The sequence below is a fragment of the Stegastes partitus genome, unplaced genomic scaffold (genome assembly GCF_000690725.1).
Source record: "Stegastes partitus isolate 25-593 unplaced genomic scaffold, Stegastes_partitus-1.0.2 Scaffold1322, whole genome shotgun sequence".
In the NCBI taxonomy this organism is placed as follows: domain Eukaryota; kingdom Metazoa; phylum Chordata; class Actinopteri; family Pomacentridae; genus Stegastes; species Stegastes partitus.
In genome coordinates, this window is record NW_007579053.1 from 183,692 (window position 1) to 205,406 (window position 21,715).

The window sequence follows — 21,715 nt, forward strand, 5'->3', positions numbered from 1 at the left end:
CGTCACCTGACGTCAACCCAACCTCACATTTATGGTGGAAGACTGAGAAAGCCAAATATTCATTACCTCACATAAAGCTCCTTGCATCATTGTCACAGAAAACATGGGTTATCAGGTTCTGTAACAAAGAGTGGAGTCCACACAACTACATGGTGAATGGTCTGAACTTATACAGCGCTTTTATCCAAAGCGCTTTACAATGTGTTTCTCATTCACCCATTCACACACACACATGCATGGCGCCAGTCTGCCATTGGGAGCAACTTCAGGTCTTGCCCAAGAACACTTCGACTGTGGAGGGGCAGGGGATCAAACCTCCAACCTTGTGATTGGAGGCTCTACCACCTTTAATTAAATGTTTTGTATTAACAAATGTGACACAGAAGAATCTTCAATTGTGCTCTTACACTTTTGGATCTCACTGTATGTTGAGTTGTGTGCTTGCTGGTGAATGAACGTCACATTTTTGCAGGTTCTGGTAACATGACTCAGACTCCTCTGGGTTATATAGGAACTGCACTAACTGAACACTTTCTCTGTTCTCACCGAAATTAGTGCATAATTATATCCTTGAAACTTTGTGAAATTATTACCTAAATGAGTTTTCTCCTCGTGTTTTCTTGCAGATATACCATGTTCCCTGGATCTACACACCGGTGCGGACTGTCCTGGCAATCTGGCACCAGCTGACCAAAGCTGAGGTGAGGAAGCTCATCTGAAAAACAATAGTAGGAGTTTCCTTTTAGAGACTTTACATAAAGTAGATAAGGTTCATAAGTATTTGGACAGTGTCACAGCTTTTGTAATTTTACCTCTGTGTACCATCACAATAGATTTGAATTTGGGCACTCATGATGTGACTTTAGATGTAGACCTTTAGCTTCAGTTCAAGGGGTTTAACAAAAATATCCTTTCAGGAATTACAGCCATTTATCAAATTCACTGTGGTTGTGGTGTGCAGAGACAAAATTACACTGGCTGTTGACCGGACTGTAATTCTAGTTTGATGAAAGACAAGTAAAACCTCTTTCTATCGATGGGACTGCATTTTAAAAAGTCATGCATTGTAAGATTGAGGTCTTTTTGTTTCAGATCCCGGAGCTGACCAAGTGCTCTGTGCTGATGAGGGAACGAAGCAGGGTGGAGGAGACGATCTACGCTATGCGGCGAGCAGGTGCAGGCAGCCTGCAGGTGAGAGCACTGAGTGGACGTCATAACCATGCACATTTGAAGGTTTTTATTATTTGTGCAGGTAAGAAGATTACCAACCAAACTCACTTCAAGACCGACTGGAAATCACTGAATTTTCAGTGAAATTTCAGTGAACTGAAATGTCTTTATTCAAGGATGAGTGATATCGGAATAAAATGCATCGAATAGTCCCAAATACACAAGGTTCTCTGTCTGTAAGTAGGTTGATGTTGACATTTATTCTGGTACGCCTCCTGTGTGAATCCTGGAAAAGGTGTTATGGTAGAAAAGAAGGAGGTGTTTAAAGCGTATAAGTTCAACTTCACAAAGAACTGTGTAAACCTCTGTGAAAGGTGAGTGATTGTATGCCAGTGTTGGCCTTGCAACAGTAAAAACAGTAGATGGTGAGCTGAGCCATTTTCAATCTGTGAAATGCTGTTTTTAATTGAATTTGTTAACATTAGCTCCGACGTTGATGTTTCAGCCTTAACTTCTGTATACAGCTCTAAAATCACATTCAAGTGCTAAATGATTGGAGGACAATATCTCATGTTTCTGACAGATGTTGCATTTTTATTTACAATATAATGTTTTTAAGTCAAGCTACAGTTCAGTATTCACCATTTAATAGATTTAAAACATGTGATGGATCATTATGAGACACCAATAAAGGGATGACTGTAACAATAAGGAGGATGGTATTAAAGTGTAAAAACATTGAGTCAGACATGCTACATAACCTAAATTATAATTTGCAGCTTTTGCAATTTGCTAATTGCATTGTTTAAAATCGCAGTTTTAATTGCAAACTGATTAATTGTACAGCCCCATTGTGTTGTACTTCCTTAATGCCTAATTGAAGTTACAGGGACTGCCCAAATCCCAGACCTCATGAGATGGATTACTGAAATAACATGACCTCAAGAATGAATACAAACACTGGATTTATCTATGGTAGCGTTTCCTCGGTTCCACAGTCCTTGTTTTTATTGAGTCCTTCATTTGTAACATGAGTTTTCGTGAATCAGGAGGGAGGGTAGTTGTTTTCATTGTTCTTTTGGATTTCTCTTGTTCTGTGAAGCACTTTGTGTTAAATTCTATTTGTATGAAAAGTGCTGAACAAATGAAGCCTAATTGATGTCTTCAGGATTTAGACTTAAGAAAATGTACTATATATTTGACTGTGTGGCATCTTTAGTTGTTTGCTGAGAGTCATGGTGCTGTTTTTCTGTGTTCACAGGTCATCTCTGACTTTGACATGACACTGACCAGATTCGCTCACAATGGCAGGAGAGTTCCCACCACCCACAGTGAGCACCAAGCTTATCTCATCATCAACCAGTGTTCTCATGATTTCACATCTGCACTTCTAGACTTTTATGTTCTTCTTCTTCTTCTCTGTTCGGTTGTTTTGTGTCATTCCAAAACTAACAAACCTGTTTTCCTTGCCTGTTTTAAAAAAACCTTTTTTATAGACATCCTGGATAACCGGTTGTTGATTAATGAAGACTGCACCAGAAAAGTGAGTGTCTTACTGTCATTAACGAAAGCACAGCTATTTTTAGTTCAGTTCGTGGTTTGCTTTGCACCCTGTGTGTGTTACTCTGAATATTTCACACCCCATTGTTATATGGAGCAATAAACACATGCTGTTACATCCCATGTGGTTAGTCTGTAAATTCTAATTCACTATTTTTTGTTTGTCCTTTGCAGATGAAGGAGCTGTTGAACACCTATTATCCCATCGAGATTGATGCTAGTCGGAGCGCTGAAGAGAAGCTGCCTCTCATGGTGGAGTGGTAAGTAGGAACTCTTCTGTTTCACATACAGGTTTTACACATTTCGTTGATTCCAGGGGTTGGAGATTGGTGAGCTCTTGAACTTGCCGCCCCCTACAGGTGGACCAGAGTCCATGAGCTGCTGATTCAGCAGAGGATCAGGAAAGACCTGCTGGCCCAGGCTGTGAAGGAATCCAACACCATGCTCAGGTACACACAGCTCCAGTACAAGTGTACTACATAATCATGTAGCTGTTGCAAAGTCTGCGACACCTGTAGTGACTGATTGTAAAATGTGGTCGAACACTACAGGTCACAGCAAAAACAAACTGTTTTATAGAGAAGGCAGGCTGTAATTGGACTTTTTGATCATTCTGTGAGTGACTGTGATCTGATTGTATGCTGCACACGGCATGAGCCTGCAAACAGCAGGACCTGGTGAAAGTGAAAATTGGTTATTTCACTGAGAAGTTGGAGGTTGGAGTCGCCTGCGGTTCTTCATCTAACGACACACTGGGCCTGCCACTCTTTGTTCTATTACTTCCTCCAATATTTCAAACAAAAGTGCAGAAAATGAAAGCTGTCTTGTTTTGGAGACCAGTTTTGATTAACAGTTGCTCGCCAAATGCGCCAAACTAATTGCATTTCCTTTGCCAGTTAACTGATTTTATTGTGAAGCTGCAGCAGTAGCAGATGTTGGGTTTGGATCACAGTAACTTAATACATTGCCCATGAATAATTCATAATTCTTCAAATATTCTAATATTGCAGCTCTTTGATCAGCGGGCCGTAGACTCATTCTGCCAAAGACTTAACAGAGACTGCCACTGAAACCAATTCCATATTTCTGCAAAAGAAAAGCAGCCCGTGACACCTATACATGTACTTCCCTGTTAGAGATGTATTCATGTCATTTTACAGATGACTTTCTCCACATATAAAGGAGCATTGAAGAATCTGTTTGTTCAGTTGTCACAAGGACACAAACAAATCTTAGATGCTCTAAAATTAAAATCAGCGTATTTGATTTACTAACAAAATTGCTGAGAATAATCAGCTATAGATATGTTTACAGATGTAGATCAGTAGATTACACCAATCTAGTTCCTTGTCTCCGCTTGACAAAAGGAATAATCTGCAATACTTAAGCAGAGACACGGCAGGTATTTAAGCCAATGCTGCTTTCTCCCGTGTCATGTTGTAATTACGAACAACACTCATGGCCATCATGTTTATGTGTTAAGGGACGGCTACAAGGGGTTTTTTGACGGTCTGGCTGAGCATCAGGTTCCACTGTTGATCTTCTCTGCTGGCGTTGGCGACGTCCTGGAGGAGGTGATCCGACAGAACCATGTCTTTCATCCGAACGTCCACATCATCTCCAACTACATGGACTTTGACCACACTGTGAGTTCAACCACAGCGGCTCCACATGGATTTCATGCACAATCAGTTTGTACATAGAGTGCACTTCCTGATAGAGCATGTTGAAATGGAAAATACACTTTCAAATATTTCATTTTCCTTCACATAATTACTATCTTGAGAACTCACAGATCATTTGATACTTGGTCTGTTGATCTTGTTCAATCATATTGCAGTCAGTCCTGTGGCATGCAGAAGACACTATGCTATTATTCTCATATCGTTGGTACAATCCTGAGAGTAAAAACCCACTGAAATGACTTTTGAAATAATCGTTTCTACTGTGTTCTCTTTGTTTTTCTTCATCTCAATGCATTTATTGCACCAATCTGGAACATTTCTATCAGACTGATTTAATTTAATTGGACTAAAAAAATGTTTGCATGAACCATTTATACTGTATTAATCTGAGGCATGCCGGAGCTTTTTAGTGTGCAATTTTTTAACAGTCGGCCATTAAACCAGTTGAAGTCTTTGTATTGGTCTTGTTGATAAGGGGGTCCTACGAGCCTTTAAAGGCCAGCTGATCCACACGTTCAACAAGAGGGAAGGCGCTCTGTCCCACGCCGCCGGCCTCAGGGAGCTGCAGGGTCGACCCAATGTGCTGCTGCTGGGAGACTCTCTGGGAGACCTCACCATGGCTGACGGAGTATCTGAGCCCCAGAACGTCCTGACCATCGGATTCCTCAACGACCAGGTCAGACTAGAGTAGTGTTACACTGGGCTTTCCTATACCCGCATTTAAGCTTTAGAAATCGGCTGCTTATCGTCTGTTTGCTTCGTCTCTCAGGTGGAAGAGAGAAAAGAGACGTACGTCAACTCCTTTGACATCGTACTGGTGAAGGATGAGACGATGGACGTTCCTAATGCCATCTTCAGGTACATTACCTCATCAAAGGACAACAAGTAAGACACACAAGAAGGAACTGGACAACGTACGCAGATGAACCGGTTCACTGCATTCACCACGTTGCATGCAGGACAATCACACATCCTCACTTACCTCAAACCAGAACCCTGGACTGAACATGTCTGGAGTTTTGGTGCAATACTCTTTACTCTGAAATCGTTTCATTTTTAAACTCTGTATTTGCTGTAAATTAGTCATTCTACCAAAGTCTTCAGGTTCAAAAGGCAACGTTGCAGCTTGAGTTGTCCTTTGAGTAAAACTGTACTGTAGCACCAGATATAAGTCAGTCAACGGGGACTTTATGTTGTCTGGAAACTTGCCGTGCTCCCTCTGAAAATATTTCTGTAGTATTTTTTCCCCATTGTGTTATTTTGTCCAGTTTTTGTTTTTTTTTTAACTCCTTTAACAAAAAAAAAAAAACATTTTACTTGGGCTGCTTTTTAATTTCTTTTAGTATGTTTGAGCAAAAGTGTTTAACACGTTTTGTAAATGTCAGATGTTGGACTCAATATTGACATTGTTCTGGTGTGTTTCATGTGTACTGTAGATCACCTCTTTGTGCACGAGGTGGAGGAATGACAGTGTTATAAAAAAAACATAACTACTGCTACTTTCTTGCATTGTGAGCGTATGGCAGTATGGTCGTAAAGACAGAATGCCATGAATCAAGCCGTAGCTTTTAAATTCTGTTAGAGATGCCTCTTAATACCTGTTACTATTTGGTCTGAGCTAAGATCCAGTAGTTTCCCACCAATATGATCCATTTTTTTTACACCTTGGCAAGTGCCAATGTGCTGAGACGTTATTTACCAGCTTTTAAAAATCACTCCGTTGCTAAATTTACAGTTTCATTACAGACAGAAGCATCATTTAAGATGATACTGCAGAGCTGCAACATTTCAAAACACCCAAACATGTTTCATCACTTTCTTCACAAAGATGAAGAAAATCACAGGCAAAACTGAAGTCGCGTTTTTGAGAATCTGAGGACAAGCCACCACAGAGGCCAGTTCATTGTGGATCAGGCAGCCTCCAAAGGCCTTGACTGTCTGATCCCTGGCTGCCACACTGGTTTTCTGGGACATAGATCGTTGCCTCTCTGGTGGGAAGGAGCCTTAACTTATGCAGGAGGTGGAGAGATACCGACTAGATTTACTTGGGCTCACGTCAACGTACAGCAAAGGCTCTGGAACCAATTTCCTGGATAGAAGCTCGACTCTACTCTGAAGTTACTCTGGGTTAGAGGTGGCAGGTATATCTACTTTTAGTCCTCAGCTTGGTGATTATATGTTTCTCAGTGAGTGAGAGGGTTTTAATCTTGTCGATGCTGTGTTTGGAGATCTTTCCCCTTCTACCTCCAGCAGTACTTCTATAGGATTCAGAGGAAGGCTGAATCTGAATGGTCTGTGTTTTACACCTCCATTGCTGAGGCAGTTGAACAGACGCTGTTGTCATGACAACCCCCAAACCATGTAGTGGACACCAGCAATAAACAAAGATGTCAACCTGAATAAAAGAGTCTTAGATAGCTCGTGGGACAATGGGGGCAGCTGACAAATATGGACAGGCCAAGCTGTGTACAACTTGGACAGTTGTGAAGCGAAAACTCAAATTTGGAAGGCCATGAAGAGAATCTGGCAAACCGTCAGACAACTCAGGAAGGGGACGCAGCGCTTTGCACACATTACATGTAATGGAAATAGAGTGTTGCTGACCTGAACTGGGGGATATAGTTGGGCAGTGGAAGGAATAAAAGAATCTCCTAAATCCCACTGACATGTCTTGCATTGAGGAGGCGGAGTTATGGGACAACAAGGCTGACAACTGATTTAGTTTTTTTTAAAAAAACAAAAAAACAAGCATTGCAATGTTGGGGTGCAGGGGTTTGGTCTGAGCATTGTAAGGCTCTGGATGATGAGCTGTCCCGATTGACGTGCCCCCTGCAACATTGCATAGAAATCAGGGGCTGTGCTTCTGTATCGGCAGACTGGTATGGTGGTCCCTCTTTTTTAAAAGGTTTATCGCACTTCTCAGCCTCCCTGGGAAAATCTACACCAGGGTATTGGACAGATGAATCTGTCTGTCAAATCTTGGATTCAGGGGGAACGATGTGGTTTTTTTCCCTGGTTATGTAACACTGGACGAACTCTCCGCCCTCTTAAGAATACTGGCAGCTGTGTAGGAGTCTACATGTGCTTCCTGGGCTTGGAAAAGATGTATGACTGCATCCCTCAGGGGTGTCCGGTGGGAGATGCTTCAGGTGGGGTCTCTGTACAGCCACAGTGAGATCTTGGTTGCCATTGTCAGCAATAAGTCAGATTCATTCCTGGTGGGTGTTGGACACCATCTGCACTGCCCTTTGTTACGATTCAAACTTCCAAAGACAGCATTCCTATGTGCTGCCAAGAGCTGGAGGGTGTCCAGTTTGATGGATGTTGAGAGATCTTGCAGCTCTGCAGTTTAAACTAAAACGTTTAGCTGGAAAAGATGCCAGTGAAACGTTCACTAGACAGACGTTAGCTGCTGCCAACAGCTCATCCATCAACTGCTGCACCTCTTTTTTTGTCATTATTACAGGTGCAGTTAATGGTGATGTCAGATGATTTTCTATGCTGAGCTTTTTTCTGGTCGTATAAAAACTGAAACTGTTTTGTTTTTCTTACAAACATTTTAATTAATGTGACTTTTCAGGGACAAATAAAGGTGCTTGTTTGGTTTTCTGAATAAAAACAGCTCTCAAACACAGAACACATTATACAACACTCAACTCCACGAAACATCCTTTTGCACTATTTTCATGTCATTCCAAAAAGACTGTGCAATGTGGTACGAAAAATATTAAACCATATTTCTGTATGGCAAAAGTCTCTCGTTGCTCGTTTTTCTAAGGTGTTGGGGCTTTATCCCTGAGAGAGAGTGAAGGCGTCTTGTCCTCCTCACAGCTCGTCGTGGTTTGCCTGTTCCCGCTCCTTGTCCTCTTCTACCTTTAGTTTGAGCTCGTTGGCTGTGATCATGCCGTCCTTATTTCGGTCCTGGTTTTGGAACATATCAACGACGACCTGCTCCATGGTCAGTCCAGGCTTTATGCGACCTTTGCCCTCCACCACCTGCAGCTTGATGAACTCCCCAAACTACAGTTCAAGGCACAGAAGAAGAAAATTCTTGATCAAGTAACAGGTGTGTGCGACGAACATGCCATGACCGACATATTTTACACATTTTACAGTCAATCATAATTAATGAAAAACTTGTATTTAACTTGAATTTGTAAAAAATCATAGCATCATATATGGTCGACTAGACGGTGTAGGTCTGTCACAGTCATTACTCATCTCTAGTTACCACTGAGGTCTCTTGGATGAGCGATAAAACGTTTTCAAGAAACTAAAAGAAGTCCAGGCACCTTCTACTGAAGCGCTTTGACTAAGATGACTGAGAATTTACAAACGGCACCAACTGTTTATTTTGAGGCGCTTTAGTTGCAAAGCCAAACGCCTCAGCATCGCTCCAGAGCAGCTGCTACATGCACTTTGAGATAGTTTTGTCATCTTCCGTCTCCAAGGTCCAGAGAGTCATTCTTAAAACTTATTCAGATGGTAAAGGTTTGTGATGTCACCACCAGGCGGCGCCAAAGTCAGGTATGTGCTAGAATTGTATGCTGCAGAGACAGACATTGTTCTGTTCACTCCTCTGCATTTCTGTGTTTTGTAGTTTATGTTCATATTGCAAATTATAATTTTACAGACAAAGAACACATGCAGCTTGAAAAATATTTAAAACTGGAAAACCTCAACAGACATCAACAGAAAACAAGATAATGATCCAATAATGTTTTCTAATGTGTACTTCTAATTTTGACACTTACTTATATTTGCCATTAATATTAAATATTACTATTTTTAACCTATGAATATTGTACTTACATAGAGAATCTGAATATTTCTTCTACCACTGTTAGTAAGCCCCTTGTTTAATTTTTCTTTTATCAACACTTTCCACAGAGAAACTTTGATGCATGCTGTGTCTGGACTATATTACCAGTAATTGTTAAGTTCCTTTTATGCATCAAGCCTGTAGACTAGAAAAACATCATAGCTGAGATGAGAGGTGTTGTCTTGGTTGAAGGCACCAGAAATCATCAATTACCACATTAACATATAGGAGCAAAAAACAGAACTGCTTGAGTAGCACGAAGGAACAAGGCGACCAGGTAAGGAGAAATTTCACAAATTCAACCAAATGTTATGAAGCTTGCCCCTGCTGTTTGCTCACTTCTTGGTAAAAAGTTCATACTTTTAGGTACAATTGCAGCAACGTACCTCCTCCTGCGGCACCTCTCCATTCTTGTTAATGTCCAGGGCGCTAAACAGGTCTGCAGGACTTTCCTCGAGCCACACAAACAGGTAACCAGGCGGCACACCCTTCTCAAAGCTCACCATCTCAATGTCGAAGACCAGCACAGCGCTGCTCGGCACACCAGTGGCTGACGGGAGGATAAAAAGCTTTACATCTTAGTATTTGTGAAACTTGTCCATATGTAGGTGTAGTAATCATCAGTTCAATTCTATGTGGAGGCACATTATTTTAAGAAGCCTGTCAGGGTCTAACATTAGCTGTGACTTCATGCAGACATCTCACCTCCTCTCTCTCCGTGGCCGAGGTGAGGCGGCACCGTGATCAGCCTCTTCTCTCCCGCGCACATCCCTCGCAAGCCCTCGTCCAGCCCGTCGATCACCTTGTCCGACCCCAGAACCGCATCCTGGACGTTCTCATAGTCGTGTCTGAAGACGAGGTCAGTTATGAAGCAAATCACAGTGGGAATGTGATTAGTGGAAATTTATGTTGGTGTTAAATTTGCAAAGCATCAGTGTTAAAAATGGAGGATGGAAACACGTTGTGGTGACTCACGAGGAGAAGAGCAGCGTGCCGTCCACCAGCGTACAGTTGTAGTGATAGTGGACCAGGTCGTTCACTGCCGTGGTGTCGTTACACAGCTCGGGTCTGTGCAGGATCTGGATCCCCACAGTGTCGTTGGGGTTGTGGAAGTCAATGACGTGGATGTCGAAGACGAGGACGGCTGAAGGGGGGATCACGTTACCTGGACAGACAACACGACATAGAAGCTTCATGGAAACGCTCATTTACTTTCTGTAAGTCAACGATGTGATTTATTATCTGTATCTTGATATAATGCCAACTATATTTATCAGGATAGAATGTATCACAACTGCAGTTAATGCTCATTTCTGGTTATCAGTAAAATCAATAATTTGATTCATCTCTTAGTCGACACAACGTGAGAAATGCAATTCTCTAGAGCCCAAAGTGACAAATTTAGTTTCTTTTGACCAACTAACAACCTAAAATCTACGAGTGTTCAGTTTACAACTAAAAGAGAAGCAGAAAATCTTTACATTTAAGAAGCTAAATCAAGCAAATGTGTGACACTTGATAAAAGTAAATTAGTCAGCACTTACATTTATAGAACAATAGCAGCTAAAATGCATTTTTATGTACATTTAAATAAAACCTTGCACTTTATCTTTGTAGAACAGAATAGTTTTTACAGTTACTTCCAGTGTCAGCACAAATCTATGCACTAAAGTGGCAATCCTATCTTTGTATTTGTTTACCAAATAAAACTAGCTATTGGTCTCTATAAGATGTCAGACTTTTGAAATAAGACATTCTGTTCTGAGCAGAAAATCCAGACGAAAGACTTCAGTAGATGTCTGTCAGTGCAGAGACTCAGTTTGAGTTTGTTTCTCCGGTGCAGAGAACTTTCAGGAGACGCTACAGTAACTTACCTGCTCCTTGCTCTCCATAAGCTAAGTGTGGAGGGATGATGACCCTCCTCCTCTCCCCAGTGCACACTCCCTGCAGGGCCTGGTCCATCCCCGCAATGATGTAGCCCATCCCAATGTAGGTGTTGTATGTGCTGTTCCGCTGGTAGCTGCACACAGTTTTAATTTAAAAAAAAAAAACAGAAAAGAAAAAGTCAGACCGAAAGTAGACTTTTACGTCAAACGATTGAAACTATATTAGCAGTTTTGGAACAGCAGTATTATATCAATTTAACAAACAAAGCATCCATCACTGCTGCAAAACAAAAGACTCTATTACAGTCAGCGTGACCTGAGCTCACCTGCTGTCGAAGGTGACTCCGTTCAGGAAGGAGCCGTTGTAGTGGTACCGGATGTAATCTCCCACCACAGACCTGCGAGTGCACGACTCGGGCACCACCTGGTTCTCAACAGTGATGTTGTCCTTTGGGTTGTGAATGTCCACCAAGAGGACATCAAACACCAGAGTTGCCTGGGAAGGAATCTCTGTGCCTGGCAGACGAAGGGGAAACGTAAAAAAAGAAGAAGATTTCCACCTCTCCCCAACACTACCAGCACTCAGAACCTCCACAAGGAGGCTTTAAACGCTCTGAAGATTAAGGCATGTTATCCTTTCATTTACACTCACCTGATCCCTTCTCTCCGTAGGCTTTGAAAGGTGGGATGATGATGTTTCTGATCTCTCCCACACACATGCCCAGCAGGCCTTCATCCATGCCCTTGATCAGCCAACCCTCACCCACTAAGGAGTCTTGGGTCTGCTTCCTGATGTAGCTACGTAGGGCTCATACAAGCGCAAAGTCAAACACAACCTCACACAGACAACAAACCTGGATGACACAGTACAGACACAGAAGAGCAGTCATTCAGACAGGACTTTGATGATGTGATGAGGTTAAGAAGAAATGTTTTTAGAGACATAATTGCTAACTCCCTCATATTGGCGGCCACATAACAAGGTCTTAACATTCAGTAAATGTCTCATGCTGGACAACAAACCACAGCTCACCTGGAGTCGAAGGTGGTGCCGTCGAGCAGAGTGCCGTTGAAGTGGTAACGCACAAAGTCGGTGCGCATCACCGAGCGTTTGCAGTCTTTGGGGGTGGTGACGGTTTTGGTGACGACCATGTCGGCCTTGTTCCACAGATCCAGCAGATGGATGTCAAACACCAGGGTGGTATCTGGAGGAACCACGTCACCTGAGGATGTATTCAGATGAAGGTTAGTGCGAGTGTGGAATGTGGATACAAGTTGGTCGCCCTTCCAGACGGCTTTGTCCTTCCCCTCTGCTATCTGTGGTGCCATCTTCTTGCTACTGGAAGCAACAACAGCCTCCAAGCAGCGACCAGCCACACTGAAAATGTCAAGTTTTGCAAAGGATTTTAATCACACAGTAAAGCAGCCCCCTTTTTTTTTTGTAAATGATCCATTTTAATGACAGAGCTCATCTCCCTGAACTGTTCCACCACAACAACTCCACTCCTCTCTATTTTGAGGGAACACCCAGGCTGCATCCTTCGCTTTGCCTCACCAACTGGAACTGCGATTGGTTTATAGAAACACAAACAAGCCAGATCTTTTTTTTCCCTCTGCAGCAGAATGCGGTGCAGCCCGACCATTATGTCCGGCAGAGCGAGGCTGGGTGAAGGTTAGACAGACATCAGCGTGGAGGACTCAACCAGACTAAACAGGTGAGTTACAGTTAGCATTATGACAGCGGCTTATATGATCTTTCGTTATGTTTCTGTGACAGTTCAACTCTTCACTACATCAACACTCGGTGATGTCATGAGCAGCTGCCCAAACAGCAATAAACCGAGGAGCGGAGCTGGACGAGGCCACGACAAAGGACCAGGGTGACCCACAAACCAGCTCCTGTTTCTGAAGACTGCCACAGCCAGTGATGGAAAGGAACTAAGTACATTGAAGTGCTGTACTCAAGTACTTTATGCTTTCAATTCGGGGAAAAAATCAAAATCGCTCTTTAGTCGCAGAGTAGAAAAGACTCTACGGTTTTAGCTGCTAGTTATTTTTAAGATTTGGATTTTACACAATGGGTAATACAACAAGCTTTTAAAATACAACACACTGTTAAAGATAAAACCCGTGGCTTTGACGTGTTAAGTTCACATTTCACATGTCTAGAGTTGTTAACCGCTCCACCAAACAGGGATTTTTCTCCATAAACTTCTCACATAGTTTCATTTCAATTAATTTTCAAATGATCCAATATCTCAGCAAAAAAAATCAGTTCACAGAAAAAGCCCAAAAACTAAAATCAAATGTGTGGATCTGAATTAATTTTTATTCCTCCCAATAATCAGCAGATAGCCTCTCAGGTTTATCTGCTTTTCATGTCTATAAAACTCTATATGAAGTAGTTTAAAGTGCTCCACCTGCAGCTGCTGACACACTGATGCTCCATGTTAATAATATATGAGGTCATATGTAACAGTCAATCAGTCAAAGACACAAAACAAGTACTTTTAATTGTGTACTTTAACTACATTTTGCTGCTGTGTAAGATTTTATTTGTAATCGAACATGTTTTTGGTGTTTTTACCCAAATAGAAGATCTGAAGACGTCTTCCACCAGTGACCCAGGTTTCATGAAACCAGCTATTGTGTGCAATATTACTGTGTTCATTTCACTTTTTACAAACCAACAAGTACAATATCGTTGCTGCTTTTATAACAACTCTCACATTTTTTTTCTAGATGTTCCAATATTCCAGTGTAGCTGTACTGTGGGGTTACCTGTGCTGCAAACGGGAATAAAACTCTGTTGTATTCTGATCTGTTTTAACTAGTTTGGGATAATTTGTTGTTTGTGGCTGTGAAGCATGTAAGTACCAAGTGAAACAGCCTCGTGCATTTAGGTTTGAGGTCATGCTTTAGTGGCACAAACAGTGTGGAGCCTCCAGAGCCAACCTCAAATCCTTTTTATTAACGTCTGAAATCTGCAGATCCCCTAAAGTCTAAATAAGAAGTGCATGATGGGACGCTCACCTGCCCCGGTGCTTCCATAGGCCAGGTGTGGAGGGACGGTGACGGTCCTGCGCTCATTCACGCACATCCCCTGCAGACCTTTATCAACCCCCGCGATGAGGCGACCCTCCCCGAGCAGACCCACCTTGGTCGCTCCTCTCTGGTGGCTGAGAAACAAAGGAGAAAAAAAAAAGAGAAGTCAGAAGTGGGTTAACTCGAGGAGGACGTGAACTCTGGCAGGACTACATCTGTGGAGGTTTATCTGGATGTTGCCAGCTTGTCCTGACTTGTAAACCATTATCTCAGCGTTTTCCATGTCTACGGGACACTGCTGCTGCTCTGCAGGGCCTCTTGCAGCCTCATTAGTGAGAGCAGTGAACTTAACACAAATGCAGAACTTTGGATGTAATGCGCACTGACTCACCTCGAATCAAACGTTTTTCCATCGACAAATGTGGCGTTGTAGTGATAGCGGACGTAGTCTCCGGTTTTGGCCTCTCTGGAGCAGACTTTGGGGATGAAGTATCTGTCCACGACTACATCTCCCAACACTGGACTGGGGTTGCACTCCACGAAAGACCACGTAGTGAGGAGGAGAACCACAATGCACAACATTTTCTGTTTTTTCTCCCCACAGAGTCAAATAAGTTAACAAGAAGAAAAGACAGCGAGGAGTCAAAATGAATGGATCCGAGGCGGCGGCTGTGCGCGCTGAGGACGCAGAGGCTGCAGATGTGGAGCAGAGCGGCGCTGTGAAGCCTGTAAACGTGGACAATCTCCAGGCTGCTGTGCAGAGTTTTTACCAGAGTGGAAGGAATGTCGGAGTTAGCGGTGGGAAGCGCTTCTGTCAAACCCACCGCAGTAAGGAAAGGGAAGCACTTCCTTTACAAAAGAAAAAAGATGGAACATACTGTAGAAGTTTTGTTGATAAGAGGACACAAAGTAAGAAATAAAACATATTAAAGTTAGACTGTAAAAAGTCTAAAGTTTGCTACATTTTCTCCCCATTTGGATAAAAATAAGAATCTGCTGATTTATCTTCTGTATTTTTAAAAAATATCAATAACATTACAAAAATGCGCAAATTTACATATCTAGTGTAAAAAACAAAGCAAAAACAATAACAGCCTGTCATTTAGAATTAACATAGCATTTCCATTTTTAAGTAAATCTACATTTTTGAAATCAAACTTGACTATAATTTCACAAACATCTGCTTTTTTTTAGTATCTATTACATGAATCTGCCAAAGTCACGCTTAGCTCAAGAATTAACACAATTAGTGACAATTAACATGCAAAAAAGTATTGGTTCTGTAGTTTTACATTTATATGTTGTTAGATGACAGATGCAACGCTTAGTTACAGAAGTTTTCACAGCAGAAATGTTGAATGAATTTATCTTCACCATCCTATAATAGACCTTTGAAGTAATCTGTCAAAATACATTTTTTTTTTATCCTATCTGACAATGACCTGTGTGTGCGCATGTGTGTGAATAGATCGTCCATGTTTAAACATTAAAAAGACACCAAATACAAATTAACACTAAAAATATGAAGTTTAATTCTGAACTATTACAGTATTTTTATGAGTATTTTTGTTGGCATCCCAGAAACTTGAACATTATAATGTTTAATGTTTATTTTTTATTCAATGTAGTATTTTCACATACAAGTTCAAAACATTCAAAATATAGTCCACACAATATGTCTACAGATTTTTTCCAGTACATGCCTGCTTTAAGGTCTTCTTTGAGTTTACTTAGTGTCTGGCCACTTTTCCTCGCTTTTATTTTGAAAGAACCACCTCTTTTGTTTCAGTGCGGCTTGACTCCTGAGCACCGCTGTACACAGCTGCACGCAGACAGAGAGGAGGTCCGCCTCTCTGGATCTGCCTCTCTGAGCCGTAAAGTAGCCCGAGAGCCTCAAGAGCTTTTTCATTAATGCCGTGAAGTTACTGCAACGTCCACCTCCCTTTGTGCTCAGTTCCTGTCTATTGTCAGAAATCTCATGAGCAAACTTTGCAGAACTGCAGCAACACGTAGGGACACATTTTAAAAGAAAGAAAGATTGGAACAGTTGATTAAGTTGCTTATCTAAATAAAAGAACACCAACTCAATTATTTGTTTTTAACTCTGGTGGAGAAGGTTTACTAATTCTGATTTTAAAGGCATCCGTGATTCTGCTGATCTTCTGCAGGTCTGCTATACATGACATGTGTTCATCTTTACAGACTTTAGTCTATAAAACTCTCCTCTAGTTGGTTTGTTAGTGAAAATAAACCTGCACTGGGACCCCCTGCTGGTACAAACCACCCCCGCGCCGAAGTACGCACAAGCGGCCACTTTTACGCACGCCTATTCTTGAGCCAAATAAAGAAGCGCAGCAGCCATAGTGACAGCTGTAGGTCTGCACTGAGAAACCTGAGACAGTAACCTCTGAAAGGCCCAATCCCGGAATTCCCACAGACCCCTAAACGCTTCAGCAGACCACCGCGCAGACACTGAGGCAGCAGGAGCAGACAGGATAAGAGAGGAGTAATGTTATCTTATCATGATTATATTGTGCGCAAAAGGAGACGCTCTGTTTGTATCGCTCTTTGTGACCTTTATTTTTGTGACAGCCGCACAATATGAAAACTACAATTTCAGAAATTTTCCCAAAGAGGAGCTCATTCCGCTCACAGCCGCCTACGGAAAGGCGCTGGACAGTTACGCAGCAGGAAACTGGACGGAATCGATCCGCTACTTGGAATTAAGTCTGCGTCTGCACCGGCTTCTGAAAGACAGCGTGAGGTTCTGTGTGCTCCACTGTGACAGAAGCAAACAGGACGAACCGACCTCCGCGGGAGACACGGATCTGCGCGTCTACTGGCACGTTCTGATGAGAGCGTCCTGTCAGAAGAAGTGCAGAGCGCATTTCCCGGCGCTGCAGCTGCCTCCTCCCGGCAGAGAGGTCCTGGAGGATTTCAACAGAAGATCTCCCTACAGATACCTGCACTTTGCGCACTCAAAGGTGAGATGGACCTTCACATGAATATAACACAGACAAGCTTCTATTATCTTACCCCGAACCAGGTTCTTATTAAAATTAAATGTAACCTGATGGCCTGGTTAAGAAAACTTTTTTTTTGTAGGTTACTGCCAAAATATATAAAAATAAATGGCCGATTTTCAGGCAAAATGGCCATTGATCAAAATTGGACGGGCCGCCATTTCTAAACCGGGCCTCATCTGCGGAGCGTTTTCAATCAATCAATCAATCAATCAATCAATCAATCAATCAAGGGTACTTTATTAATCCCTTACAGAGAAATTCCATTCACAGTTACATCTGTCCAAGAGACAGGAACTGTCGGGACTACCAGCTAAGCCAGCGCCCTTAATCATCACGTCGTGTAGTTTGCGCTGGCCAAATTTCAGGTGTGTACGACTTACCCCGTAGAGGAGGTACATTTTTTCAAAATGGCCGATTTCCTGTTGCGTTTCGGGTATGTGTTCTTGAGGCTTTTTTGTGCGTCTCGAGTTGTTACATGTGTGTACCGAATTTCGTGACTCTACGAGAAAGTGTGTTCGGGGGCCCATTTTTTGTAACTTTGTAGGGGGCGCTATTGAGCCATTTTGCTATTGAGGTGAGTATTTCCCCCTAATTATGAAATTTTTCGCCGGGTCTGATGTGTGTGGCGAGTTTGGTGAGTGTGTGAGTACGTTGTGTACCTCAAAAACGCGTTTCTTTCGACGGAATAATAATAATAATAAACCCTAGCAGTTCCAATAGGGTCTTCGCACCCTTTTGGTGCTCGGACCCTAATAACAACAGGATGGCTTCATTTGGACTTCAGAAGTGCCCTGAGTCAAACAGGATAGAGAAAATTCTTCCATGTCAAAGTTTTAAATTAACAAAACTTCAAATGGATTCCTGTGACATCAGTTAGTTTTGCTGGACCTGACATAAAAACAGAAATAACCTTTTATAATTTGGACTTTTTAAGCCAGATTTTCCTCTCTCTTGATTTTAAACTGTCTGACAATGACAAGAAAGTAATCGGTGAGAGAAACAATGAACTTCAGAATCAGAAAAAAACTTTATTTATCCCCAAGGGGCAATTAGGTGGGCAAAGAGTGACATATTACAAGTAAGCAAGAGAAGAAAACAACACACAGAAAAGACAGGGTCGGCAAAAGCAGCAGATTATGTGCAGTGGCAGACCTGCTGCCAGTAACAAAGTGTGTGTCAAGATGTCAGCAGTCCTCATTGACACAGATTTTCATATCTGCCAAAAACAGCACTGGTTTTGGGGGCAGAGTGTGAACATTTCTGGACAATTCAGACTAGAATTTCTAAAGTTTTTTTTTTTTTCTAGAAGCCTTCAGTTTAACTTCTATGACAGAAGAAACCAACCAAAGACCCATTTGAACCATGTCCTACTGGCCCTCTTGCTAATTTGTGTGTACAGCTGAACGACCTGCAGAGGGCCATCCCATGCGCCTACACCTTCCTCCAGAAGAACCCAGAGGACCAGGAGATGCGCCAGCTGATGGAGGAGTACAAGAACCAGTACGACCTGAGCGGCTTCCTCATCGACCACGAAGAACGGCCGTATGAGGTGAGAAGAGCTCAGAAACTACCGTCCTCCCTTTAATCCATCCTCACTATATTGTCACAGCAAATGGAGAGTTATACAAGTTGTGGTATGTTTGCAAACCTTTAGGCAAATTCCACATTTTGTTGATTTTTGAAATGAAAAGAACACAAACCTTATGGCAAAAAGGCATCAAAAACTACTTTCTTCAAATGTTAGAGCACTTTTCCCTTTGAACTCAGGGACTAAAAAACTAAAAAAACAAAACATTATTTGTGGCATATGCAGAAGTTTGCACAGTTTTAGAATTGTATTAATTTACTGGGCCTTCATTTAGTCATTTAGGCTGGTAAGGCTCATCAAAGCTCTGCAAATGTCATCAGGTGACAGCTCTTGGCTCTGTAAACTCAACAACAAAGACCTACTGAAAGCCTCTGACTGAGGACCTAAATGAAGCTGTTAAATTCCTACAAAGCAGAATAAGGAACAAAAAGAATATCAAAGTTCTCCCAGCTTTAAATGTCATTATAGAAAAGGCTTTTAAAGGGAAAAGTTCTAACAATGTGTACGAACAAGAAAACTTTCATATAAAACTGCACATCTGGGCAAGTCAAAGCAAAACCCCCACATTTGACTGCAAAGGAGTCGCAGGAAGGTTCAGCTGACGCAGCAGCATTCACTGAAGGTCAGATGACGAGGAAGAGTCATCAGGAGGAAAACCTCACCTGGAACCTCATTGCAGAAGTCAACATTTGAAGTCTGCAAAGCAACATCTGGATTAACCAGTTATTGGGGAAACTGTTAAGACAGAGTGAAGCTGGACTTCACTAATGCATTTCTGGATGCAGATGCAGAAGAAAATCAGATCCAAAATCCACAGTGAATTACAACAATGAAGACAAGCCCAAGCTTTTTTTTTTTTAAAGATTTATTTTTGGCCTTTTCCGCCTTTATTGATAGTGAAAGATAGACAGAGAAACGTGGGGGAATGACGTGCAGCAAATGAGCCGCTGGGTGGAATTGAACCCGGGCCGCTGCGTCGGGGCCTGTAGTCCCTGTACATGAGTCGCCCGCCCCACCTGCTGAGCTATACAGGCGCCCAAGCTGAAGCCTTTGATGCAGCTGTCAGAGTCCCTGGACCTGAACTTTATTGAAAATCTCTGAGTAAAAAGTCCAAATCATGAATAGAAAGCCTCTCAGCTGCTACCAAAACCCTTCAGAAGCCTCGATATCTGTTAAAAGCTGGTTACCAAGTATAGACGCAGAAGAAAATCCAAAGTAGGGTTTGCTTAAGGTGTTGCAAGTTTTGTAATATGCTCAAACTTGTGCAGGACTGTAGTTTGTAGAGTGAGTCAAACAGCAGCTATAAAAACATTTTTAACCCCTTTGGAAGACTTTGTCTTTTATTGCTTTTCGGCCCGTTTCAAGTCCAGCCACAGCTTCTCAATTGGACTGACGTCTGGGCTGTGACTCAGCCACACCAGAACTTTCCCCTTGTTGTCTTTAAACCACGTCTGCGTAGTTTTGGTCGGACACTTCAGGTTATTGTCTTGCTGGAAAACCAACTTCTCCCAAGACACAGTTCTCCTGCAGACTGCATCACGTTGTTCTCCAGGATTTCTCTGTACTTTGCTGCATTCATTTTACCCTCAACCTTTACAAGCTGCTGCCAGGAAGCAGCCCCGCACCATGATGCTGCCACCACCGTGCTTTATGGGGGGGAAGGTGTGTTTGTGATGATGCAGTGTTTTGTGTCAACCAGAGTGTCTTATCAGACCAAAAAACCTTCTTCCAGTTGACTTCAGAGTCTCTCATGTGTCTACTGGCAAACTGTAGTTGAATTTATTATGAGCTTTATTCAACAGCAGCTTTGTCTTTGCTACTCTCCCGTAAAGCTTTGACAGGTGAAGAACACAGTCTCTCCCATCTCAGCTATTGAAGCTTGGAACTCCTTCAGAGGAGTCGTAGGCGTCTTGGTGGCCTCCCTGACTCGTGTCTTTCTCGCACGGTTGCTTGTTTGTTTAAGACAATCTGCTCTACACAAATGCCACATTCCTTTCATTTTGTAAAGATAGTTTTGCTCCAAGGGATATTCACTGACTTGGACATTTTCTTGTATCCATCCTCTGACTTATGCTTTTCAATTTTACTCGACGTATTCTTTTGTCTCGATGGTGTGGTTGCACATAGAACATAATGACTATTGTTTCAACACCACAACTCAAGTTATTTCTTCTCCAGGCCTCTTTTCTCAAGGGAGTGAAACTCGTCAGTTCAGGCGACTACAGCAGCAGTGTTGAGCCGCTGGAGGAAACCTTGAGTCTCTACCTGGAGGAGTTCGACCTCTGTCAGGCCGACTGTGAGGAGATCAGTCAACTTTTAGCAGACAGAGACTTCTACGCAGTCATAGCAGGTTAGTACCGAGTCTTTGACAGCGACTACAGTGTAAGCAGACACACAGGCAACACAAAAAGTATGCATGAGACACTGAAACGGGTATTTTGGTGACAGTTTTTATTGCACAAGTCTCCCAAATACATTTGCTGCGTAGAAGTCTTTAGGATTTCTCAGATCTGCAGGGACGGATCAGTTAGTGGAGTTCAAACTAGACAAGGTGTCTGTACTAGGGATGGACTGATACCTCTTTTTGATTTCCGATACCGATACTTCAACTTTGAGTATCTGTCGATACTGATACCATCTCTCCTAAACTTCTTTGGAAATACCTTATTTGCATGGATACATTTGTTTAAGATGGCTTTATCAAAAGCCTCATACTATTAAAGCATAGACTTTGCTTTTCTAAGAAAGGAAAAAACAGCCAAAAGCATGTCTCAAAGTGAAACTGTAGCTGCCACTGTGGCTCAGGTGGTAGAGCGGGTTGTCCTCTAATCACAAGGTTGGCGGTTCGATCCCCTCCACAGTTGAAGTGTCCTTGGGCAAGACACTGAACCCGAAGTTGCTCCTAATGGCAGGCTAGCGCCTTGCATGGCAGC

The 21,715-nt window shown here is 42.4% G+C and overlaps 3 protein-coding genes across 3 annotated transcripts in view; 2 read left to right on the forward strand and 1 right to left on the reverse strand.

The window, feature by feature from the left end:
- The window catches only part of LOC103369719 (7-methylguanosine phosphate-specific 5'-nucleotidase-like), a 10,246-nt gene extending 2,078 nt beyond the window's left edge, over window positions 1-8,168 (forward strand). Inside the window, exons 2-10 of the mRNA XM_008298503.1 lie at window positions 627-701; window positions 1,093-1,191; window positions 2,432-2,501; window positions 2,667-2,713; window positions 2,905-2,990; window positions 3,090-3,179; window positions 4,214-4,376; window positions 4,891-5,091; window positions 5,185-8,168. Coding sequence (XP_008296725.1) covers window positions 627-701; window positions 1,093-1,191; window positions 2,432-2,501; window positions 2,667-2,713; window positions 2,905-2,990; window positions 3,090-3,179; window positions 4,214-4,376; window positions 4,891-5,091; window positions 5,185-5,304 — 951 coding nt within the window. The 3' untranslated portion in view covers window positions 5,305-8,168. The remainder of the gene's footprint in view (window positions 1-626; window positions 702-1,092; window positions 1,192-2,431; window positions 2,502-2,666; window positions 2,714-2,904; window positions 2,991-3,089; window positions 3,180-4,213; window positions 4,377-4,890; window positions 5,092-5,184) is intronic.
- On the reverse strand, window positions 7,958-14,978 carry LOC103369718 (peptidyl-prolyl cis-trans isomerase FKBP10-like). The gene is made up of 10 exons (XM_008298502.1): window positions 14,560-14,978; window positions 14,157-14,302; window positions 12,157-12,346; window positions 11,776-11,921; window positions 11,450-11,639; window positions 11,112-11,257; window positions 10,213-10,402; window positions 9,943-10,085; window positions 9,624-9,787; window positions 7,958-8,435 (listed from the first exon to the last, which is right to left on the reverse strand). Exons 1-10 carry the CDS (start codon window positions 14,748-14,750, stop codon window positions 8,241-8,243), a joined length of 1,701 nt encoding a protein of 566 aa, XP_008296724.1. The 5' UTR covers window positions 14,751-14,978; the 3' UTR covers window positions 7,958-8,240.
- Window positions 14,979-16,675: 1,697 nt separating this feature from the next.
- LOC103369720 (synaptonemal complex protein SC65-like) lies at window positions 16,676-21,210 on the forward strand. Its single transcript, XM_008298504.1, has 3 exons — window positions 16,676-17,152; window positions 18,594-18,743; window positions 20,961-21,210. Exons 1-3 carry the CDS (start codon window positions 16,691-16,693, stop codon window positions 21,135-21,137), a joined length of 789 nt encoding a protein of 262 aa, XP_008296726.1. The 5' UTR covers window positions 16,676-16,690; the 3' UTR covers window positions 21,138-21,210.
- Window positions 21,211-21,715: the final 505 nt, after the last annotated feature.

What these genes read in the sequence shown, in the direction of transcription:
- LOC103369720 (XM_008298504.1), top strand. Translation starts at nt 16,691, where the DNA reads ATGATTATATTGTGCGCAAAAGGAGACGCTCTGTTTGTATCGCTCTTT. An exon ending in TGCACTTTGCGCACTCAAAG is followed by an intron (nt 17,153 to 18,593) that starts GTGAGATGGACC and finishes TTGTGTGTACAG; the next exon opens with CTGAACGACCTGCAGAGGGC. An exon ending in ACGAAGAACGGCCGTATGAG is followed by an intron (nt 18,744 to 20,960) that starts GTGAGAAGAGCT and finishes TTTCTTCTCCAG; the next exon opens with GCCTCTTTTCTCAAGGGAGT.
- LOC103369718 (XM_008298502.1), bottom strand. Translation starts at nt 14,750, where the DNA reads ATGTTGTGCATTGTGGTTCTCCTCCTCACTACGTGGTCTTTCGTGGAG. An exon ending in GGCACGCTGCTCTTCTCCTC is followed by an intron (nt 10,086 to 10,212) that starts GTGAGTCACCAC and finishes CCTCGTCTTCAG; the next exon opens with ACACGACTATGAGAACGTCC. An exon ending in CGGCCACGGAGAGAGAGGAG is followed by an intron (nt 9,788 to 9,942) that starts GTGAGATGTCTG and finishes TCCTCCCGTCAG; the next exon opens with CCACTGGTGTGCCGAGCAGC.